General features: G+C 35.6%; 2 protein-coding genes across 2 annotated transcripts; both read left to right on the top strand.

The window, feature by feature from the left end:
- Window positions 1–553: 553 nt before the first annotated feature.
- On the top strand, window positions 554–5,061 carry LOC108220305 (LRR repeats and ubiquitin-like domain-containing protein At2g30105). Its single transcript, XM_017394042.2, has 10 exons — window positions 554–824; window positions 908–1,002; window positions 1,121–1,273; window positions 2,074–2,184; window positions 2,281–2,381; window positions 3,351–3,488; window positions 3,779–3,827; window positions 3,953–4,018; window positions 4,562–4,681; window positions 4,761–5,061. The coding sequence occupies exons 1-10, from the start codon at window positions 632–634 to the stop codon at window positions 4,869–4,871; spliced, it is 1,137 nt and encodes a 378-aa protein (XP_017249531.1). The 5' UTR covers window positions 554–631; the 3' UTR covers window positions 4,872–5,061.
- A 2,094-nt stretch (window positions 5,062–7,155) lies between these two features.
- Window positions 7,156–9,087, top strand: LOC108222725 (uncharacterized). The gene has a single exon (XM_017396622.2). It carries the CDS (start codon window positions 7,156–7,158, stop codon window positions 9,085–9,087), a length of 1,932 nt encoding a protein of 643 aa, XP_017252111.2.
- Window positions 9,088–9,322: the final 235 nt, after the last annotated feature.

A 9,322-nucleotide genomic window follows, 5' to 3' on the forward strand; every position in this document is an offset into this window, starting at 1 on the left:
TTGTGCCGAATAGCTGGAAGATTTCATGTGCGATACGAAAAAAGGATAAAACTAGATGTACATATTTATATTAAAATATCATTTTTTAAAATTAAAGAAAAAAGAACTCGATGTAGAGTTATATACGATGAATATATTAGCGGATTATAATTCGTAAGAGAATGATTTTATGAATGATATTCATTTTTAGATAGTGTATCGCTGAGATACCTATTTTAAAAGCATGTATCATCTTTTTTAAGAAAATGAAAAATAATTTATATATGATATCAATTTTCAAAATACATATTTTAAGATACTATTTTAAAAATACATTACAAAAAGATACATTTGACCATTTAATAAAAATATATATTTTATCAAAAAGATAATGAAAAGATATTTTTTTGACCCTACTCATCTCTATAAGATGTCAAATCCATAATTTTACTCCTTAACCGTCTCTATTTTTGTTTTAAATGTATATATAGATTATAGGAAAAATCCATCCAAAATATTCCGTGAAAAAACTTTATATATATAAATATAAATATTTTATAAGCCAAATATTTATTGTTAATACATATATGGAACTATATTAAACAGTGATTCTCACGCCACTCTCTGTCTCAGGCGAATCTGCAAGTGTTTGATGATGGAGAAAGATGAATCAAGCGGTGAAAATGATAACAAAGATATGCTCAACAAGATCAAAATAACAGTCAAGTTCAGTGGAAGATCCATCCCCATCAATCTTTCTTTAGATTCCACCATTAAAGACCTCAAGAATCTTCTTCAACCTCTCACTAATGTCCTCCCTCGTGGCCAGAAACTCATATTCTCAGGTTTCTATCAAACACCCTTGTGTTTATATGTATATTTTCATACAATTTGAACTTAAAGTTGGAATCTTGATGTTTTCTTGAAGGGAAAGTTCTTGAGGATGAAAAAACACTGAGATTGTCAGAGGTCAAGAATGGGTCCAAGATTATGCTCGTTGCTTCTCAGGGTTTACACCAAGGGGTATGATTCATTGCTTTTCTGTTTCTTTTTCTTAAAATTTGTTAATTGGGTTGTGAAAAATTAGTAGTTGATATGGAAAAGGCTGCAAGAACTTAAAGGGGTATTTGCATTTTGATAGGATGGTCCAATTAAGAAGGAATCTGCAGCCGTGTCTATGTTGGGGAGGAGGCCGGAAAGTAGTAAAGACAGGAAACCTATGTCTATTCAGAAAAATCAGTTTCAGCGTTGGATGGCAACTGGGGTTTTAGGATTGTCGGAAAGTGGCCTTAAGGTTTAACAATTTGTTTACCTTATCTTTATTTAGTATTTGGATTTCACTTTAGGTATTTTTATAATTCTTGTATGTATTGCTAGCAGTAGTAGTTTTGGGTCTGGGAGACGCAGTTGTGCTTGCAAACTTGTGTTATGAAACATACTAAATTTTAATAAAAATGAATTATATAAGCTTGTCGGATTTATGTTTTAATATAGATGGTTTCTCTAGTTATGTCTTGGGTTGTTTCGGTAATAGCTAGTAGGATCCCAGGCCATGTCAGACATTGCCACCCCAATGCAGCTAAACTTTAGCCCAACTTGCACTTATGATGACTAGCCTGACTTATAATTTTGAGCATTGAGACTAAATAGCGCATGCTTGATTAGATAAAACAAGTTTGAAGTGCTTCATTTAAGGTTGGTAGCAGTGCTCAATGATGTACAATGATTCTTTTAATTATAGTCATTTTAGTATTAATTTCTGTAGCATGTTTATTCTGTTTTTCATCCACTAGAATCATGAAGCCGATTTTTGGGAGAGAAACAAGACATTTAGTTTAAAATTTTGAAGTAGTAACTTGCAAGTAGTCAATGATAGCTTGTCACTGATACAAATTATGTATAAAGGCTTGCACAGTTGCACTATGAAGAAAATATATTTGAAAGTAGATAATTAGGATAAAGTAATACAAGAAAGAAATGTACGTTCTATACTACTGATTATACTTCAAGTCGGAGAGTAATTGCACTTTGACATTTAGAGAATACTTTTTGAGAATCTTATTGTTATCTATATGGTTGATTGCCAAATGATAGATCATACCTCAAGAAGTATGGAATTGTGGAGCTTCTGCAAGAATTCTTGATCTCAGCCACAACTCTATTCTTGAAGTACCATGCACTATCATTCATCTGACTTCACTGCAAGTAGGCCAGGCTCTTCTCTTCCACTAGATTGTTTTTATATATATTTTTACTGGATTTCAATAAAGGAACGTCATACTCTTTATTTGATTATGACAGAAATTGATGCTAAATGACAACAACATATCTGATGATCAACTTAGCTGGGAAGCATTAGCTCAGTTGAAGTCTTTAACTGCATTGTCATTGAGCCATAATCAGTAAGTTTATCATTCTGTTTATGCTATGCTAACCAATCTTTCAATGTTTGCTGTGTACTACCCACCATTATACCAATCTTTTTGCACTGCACAGTGTCTCATGAGCTTACATAACACTAACTCGCAACTATACATGGGGTTTATGTTCCGTAGGAGGGAGGGAGGGCACATCAAATATGATTAGTGAGCGTATAAGCATATGATATGCTACTAACTAATAAAACTTAAGATCCGGCTTTAAGCTATAATATACTACTTGTGTTGATTAACAATAGATTAAAGTAGCAGTTTGTAACTTGATTCCACAAATGCAAATTAAGGCCATTTCTAGGTTTGTCCATTAGACATCATATTATTAACCTAGACTTGCTAGGCGAGAAGCCGCCATCGACTACCCTGATTTTTAAAAAATGATGTATATAATTTTCTTTATTATGATAACCTATTCCATCCCATATTACTATAAGTAGAAATCAGTACCATATATTACTATAATTAGAAATTATATCAGTACATTATATTTATTACTCACTCACATCACTACTTAGAAATGTGATAATTAAATTTTCAAAATTATAATTTTAATCATACACACCATAATAAATAGATTATATACATTATTCATATTTTATTTTTAATTGTAATTTAATTTTATTTTTGACCGCGTATAATATTTTTTTTTTTTATGTTATCTTTTTTATTTTCTGAAGTAAAGTACAGACTAATTATTATATGTTTCAGCATATAGATACAGAAGAAGAGAATTGTTAATTTTATGTAACAAATATCTGATTAAAATAGTATGTCATCCGAAGACATCGAATTAAAAAAAAAATCTGGCCCCTCCTGGATTTTGTCCTGCCTCTGCCATTGTTTATGAGTTGAAGTTCTTTATATGCAGCGGCAGAATGCTTAAAGGTTACTGCGTTCTGTATCTTTTATTGACTAACTTTCTCATGTTTACTGCAGGTTGAAAAGCTTGCCATCTACATTGGGTCTTTTAACAGGCCTCACTCATCTTCATGTTGCAAACAATGAGTTGACTTGCCTACCTAGTGAAATAGGATGTCTTACTAAACTTCAGGTTTTGAAAGCCAACAATAACAGGTAACATGGATGCATTAATTTACCAGTCTCCTGTTTCAATTTCCCATACAGGCATATGGTTAATTAGTAGTCATCTACTACTAACCGTATGCTTGCATTTAGTTTTTGACTTTATTTTATTGTTTACCTGTGAGTATTAGTGAACAAGTTACCAAAGTTTTAAGCTTTATGATCTACGAGATTGTCAAGGGAGTGCACATGACAAAATCTTGGACAAATGACCTAGTTTACATACAAAATTTATCAATTCAGGCATGTGTTCTGATAATCTTATTACTTGCATTCTGCAGAATTGTTACTCTTCCTTCGAGTATAGGCAGCTGCATTTCTCTGTTTGAGGTACCTACCCACTTTTGTTGACCCCCCCCCCCCCCCCCCTCCTCTTCATTATATCTGTGTGTGGTGACTTTGTTTATTTTTTTTTTTCTGGTCAAGTGTTTGCTTCAGTTTTTAATGTTGTGCAGGTTGATCTTTCATCGAATTTGCTTGTAGACTTGCCAGAGACAATTAGCAAACTACAGAATCTAAAGGTTAGTTAGTCATCTTTTGAATCACCGATCACCTTCTTATTGTTTCTCCCTTCTTGGTCATGCTACCCGTTCTTATCTTTCTAAGTTAGGACAGCCCTGTGCAGTGGCAATATCTACAGGCTGTTATGCTTTACAAGTTTCACTGATGTATTTTCGGATTGAAGTACATGAAAAGGGTATCTCTGGTTGTTTCTGCTTTTATGATTTTTTTATTGTTTATGCTCTTGTGTGTGTTTCATTTTATGTCTGGCTTGGGAAAATCATATTGAAGAAAGTTCAGTACACATTAAATTAGCATATAAACTGTCAAAAATTTTAAAAGTTATAGTTTAAACAGCATTGTATGAATTAAAAGTTATATAGTATGCTTGAAAATATCATATAACATGTTTGTGGCTATGCATGTTCAAGGTGTAAACTCTATTGCCATCATGTAGGATGATACTAAAAGACACAAAACCTTGGACCTTGTTATGTTTTATCACATATATTGTAGGCTTGTCTTTACAATTTAAACTTCAATCGTACCTATACGCTTTCCAGGCTTTGTATCTTAACCACAATGGGCTGAAGGGTTTTCCTGCTACATTGTTGAAAATGTGTACCCGACTGTCAACTCTGGAGCTACATGGCACTGAAATAACAATGGATGTTCTCCGCCAGGTTTCTAGCTATAATATAGTCTCTCTGACAAGCCATACTTACATATTTGGAATTTTTTCCTTATATCATCCCTTTGCAGTTTGAAGGTTGGGAAAGTTTTGATGAGCGACGGCGTCTCAAAGTTCAGAAGCAACTGGATTCACGAGCTGGAAATTCTGCTGCTTTTGATGAAGGAGCTGATAAAAGTTGACAAGTTACCACTGGTGTCCATAATCTGCAAGCTCTAGCTCCCAACTATATGATGCTGTATTTAGATAAAGGAATATATCTTTTTAGAGACTGGTCTTTTCCAATGTAAAATTTCTTTCCATCCAACTCTTACGGGCACGTTTGAATGTATGTAGTATATACTACCATAGTACCATACTTTAATTGCTTAAGTTCAGTTGTTAAATAGTATTCACTGCCATAGTACCATACTTTTGCGGCTTAAATTCATTTGGCAAATAGTTATGAAACAAATTTATTATGCTCCAGTGTTAGGCTATTAGCCAGGTCACTCCCTAAAACAAATTTATACATGGGCTGGTTTGTCAATTCTTCTGAATCTTCGCTATTTTCTGGTTTTGCTGGCTGGCAATTTCTTGGTATCATTTATGTAATTGTGTGCGTCTCAGGCCTATTTGGCTGAGTAGTTGCAGCGCTTTGAGGAGAGCCTGTGTGAATTGTTGCAGCATTTTCAAAATCAATCATCTGGATCTCATCTGCCGTTGAAGCTAAACTAAAAGCTGCCGTGCCATCATACTCGGTGATGGGGATGCTGTCCAGGTTGCTGGAGAACAAAATTTAGAGTTGCACTCTTTAGATCTCACAAATTTGATCAATAATAATCTCAGTCTCGATCCTTGAGCTCATGCTGTCAATAAACCTAAATTGGGAGACGAGGCTGTAACAAGGCAATTCTGATATACTGTAAAAGTTGCTTAGTTGAGGGCTTATTTCATTAACAGTTAAGAACTGATCAGCAATTATAATTTTCAAAGTGATCTCCTGGAAGATCTTCTCAAAAATATCCAATTTTGGAAAATCAATGGATATGTCTTCTACGATTTCACCAGAGGTGCACACGGCATGCTTGTTTGAATGCCAGAAGGGTTGATTTCGGAGCTGTTATGCAACTGAGCTTTCCAAGATTTTACTTGAGCCAGGTATGCCATTTTTCATTCTACTCGTAAGACTAACCACTTAACCAGCAGCATACATATCGAGTACCATGCGCAAAATGTCTAGTTATAATTCCCTGGAAAGAAAACACAGAAATTGTTTTATTTGGTTGGTTTTGTGATAAATTTAACTTTTAATATAAGTTGCTTGACAACAAACTGAACAAAACTGACAAAGATCAGCAATCAAGAGCTTTCTGGTAATTTATGACATAAACATGAAGATTTATCAGTTAGTTGTGACTTGTGAGAATTAAGGTGCAAGTACATCGTGGTAAGGAGCAAGCTGAGTTCTATTGTCGACACTCAACTGCAGTCCTGATAAGTTCTCAACCATTACAAGATCACTGGCTTCGGCGCTTAATGAAATTAAGGTCCTTTGTAGTGTTGTGTTATTTAGATGTGACTTGTAAGGAAGCTCAGACATGCCGGAACTTGCAGATATCTTGAGCATCACAGTTCATGTTGCTTGCTGTGGAACGAGCACAGGTTCAATATTTTCCCTCCATATTTGTATTTTGTAATGCCTATTTAAATTAAGATTACTCTGTCTTTAATTTTAATTCTTTGATGATTTGTTTCTTTTAACTGTAGTTTGTTAACTTTATCCTTTATTTTTAATCTAAAGCAAACAGGACAGATAAGTAAAGCACTAAAACAGTGTTATTTTGAAGAAAGAATTTCTCCACATTAATGTTCCATTTGATCCTTCTATTCTTTCCCTTTTTCTTTTTCAAGAAATAATATATGTTTATTTATGCATGTATGGGGAGGTGTGTTAGATCTATACTTGAGGTTTGTACTTGCAGAAATTTATTATTTGTTTAGAAGGCAAAAGAGGAAATTGTGTAATATTTAATGAAATTGCTCTTTTCATTTCTTTCTTTTGAAGTCATCCCAGTGCTTCCACTGTTTCCAACTTGTGTTACATGTGTAATGCCTATAAACTGATTATTAACAGGAAAGTGTTATAGAGCAATTTACTAGACTTGAGTTATCTGCTATATAGATGAAATCATGAATGCATGCATTTGGAATAATCACTTGAACTAAAACTAAACCTTTATAGACGGCTTGAGCACCCTAAACAAAGCTTGCTAGTCCCATCCAGGAGGTCAGATGATCATCACGAAGCCTCGTGATCCCTGCCTGCTACAACTGGATGATTATTTTGACGAAAGGGAACTGCGGATTTGTATCTTATTAAGTCTTTCCCTTCAAATCTTCTTAATTGTTGCTGGAAACTTCAGAAGGTTAGTTTCCCACAAATGGATTGTTATACTTCTCTGGTTAGCATATTTGCTTGCCGAAATGCTTGCTATTTTTGGGCTCGGGCTCATTGTCAGCAGGCAAAGGCTGTCTTCCCAGTATTGCAAGGAAAAAGATGAGGATCATGACAACAATCATCTTCATATTTTCTGGGCCCCCTTTTTACTCCTACACCTTGGGGGTCCAGACACCATCACTGCATTCGCGCCTGAGGACAATGAACTGTGGCTCAGACATTTGTTTTATCTGGCTTCACAGTGCATTGCTGTAGCGTATGCTTTCTATCAGTTTTTAGAATATAATGACGTACTTAGGACCCCGACAATACTCATGTTTTTGTGTGGAATAATCAAGTGTGCTGAGCGTACGTGTGCTCTGTATTATGGAAGTGCAAACAGCTTCCGCAATTCCATGCTTTCAAGACCTGATTCAGAAGCCAAAGATGATCCGAGAAATGAGAACACAGCTCTGATTAAAACGAATAAGGATGCTTTGTCCCATTTACAGGTGCTGCAGTATGCATTTCTATACTTCACAGCCTTCAAAGGACTTGTTGTCGATCTCATTCTCAGCATCCATGAACGCAACCAGAGCCGGGAGTTTTTCCTTGCAAAATCATGTGACGATGCCTTCAAGTTAGTTGAGGTAGAGTTGAATTACCTCTATGATGTTCTTTTTACTAAACTTTCTGTGTTGCATCATAAAATTGGCTACTTCTTTCGAACCCTATCCTTTATTGCTGTTGTTGCTTCCTTTATGCTCTACCATTCTCACCAGCGAAAGCATGATCTTCACAATGATGTAGTGATTACTTACACTTTGCTTATCGGAGCAATTGTGTTAGAGGTGATTGCGTTTTATATGCTACTTTTCACCGATTGGACAGTCATAAGGCTCCGGCCTTTGTCTGATACAACCCCCAACAGTAACTCATGGAAAGATAAGTTTCTTAGTTGGATACTGGTTGCTAATAACACTAGGAGTGTGTTCCTGCAGTGGTTTCTTCATCTCGTGGGAGATAAAGATCATCATCCCGAATTAGAATATACAGATTGCAGGTGGGCTGGATGCTTGTCAACATTCAATCTGATACATTATTGTTTACATAAACGATCCAATAGAAAGGAAAGCATTTATAATTTTTTTGGCCTAGTTGGTTTTCTGAATGAGGTTTGGTATGTAAAACCACATCGACTAACTCATAACATAACCGGTTTCATTTTCGAAGAGCTAAAAAAGAAGTCAGAGAAGGCTCACAGCTTAGCCATGGCTAAAGAAATATGTTCGTCGAAAGGAGAGTGGGTACTCAATGAAATGGAAGACGACCTTGGTAATTTCCTTCCTTTTGTTGCTAATTTCAACTACGATGATATACTTCTGGTATGGCACATTGCAACAGAAGTCTGCTACGTCGACAGCCAAGAGCAACAGAATAACAAGGAACGATGTGATTTACGTGACACTGCAAAGAAGCTGTCAGACTACATGCTATATCTCATGGTCATGAAGCCTGATATGATGTCTGCGGTTTCTTGCTTTGGAGAAATAAAATTTCGCGACACTTGCACTGAGGCTGCTGATTTTTTTGGCACTAAATTGCCGGAACTAAATAAAAGAAAGTTCTGTAAATTCTTTCGCAGGGAGAGCATTAACGAGAAGGAAGCCTTGCAGAAAAAGGCCTGTGAAGCAATTCTGAACATCAGCACCGAAGACGAGATGCTCAAGGATAAACAGATATTCTTCATTGCCTCTGCATTGGCGAAAAAGCTGAAAGCGGTACCATCAGACAAGAAATGGTTGATCATAAGCAAATTGTGGGTTGAACAGCTATCATATGCGGCGAGTCATATAAGATCATACGCGCATGCTGTGCAACTAAGCAAGGGCGGAGAGTTTATAACTATAGTTTGGTTACTCATGGCTCATTTTGGCTTGGGAGATCAGTACGAGATCAACCTAGGAAACCCAGAATAATAAGTGGCTGTTAACTATCATATCGTGTGGTTTGTAGGAGTGTTGTGTTATCACCGGGTAGTATTCGTGGTATTGTTATCGTATCTTATAAAAAGTATAGTTTATCTTATGTGTATACATGTTACTTGGCCCGACTAGTTGGATCGATTAGTTGTTTGCTGGGCTGTATAGCTCATTACTTACAATTTTCAGGTTTGATTTAAGAGCGAGTTGATGTGCATTAGATTTGGAGTTC

This window comes from Daucus carota, chromosome 5 (assembly GCF_001625215.2).
Source record: "Daucus carota subsp. sativus chromosome 5, DH1 v3.0, whole genome shotgun sequence".
Taxonomy (NCBI): domain Eukaryota; kingdom Viridiplantae; phylum Streptophyta; class Magnoliopsida; order Apiales; family Apiaceae; genus Daucus; species Daucus carota.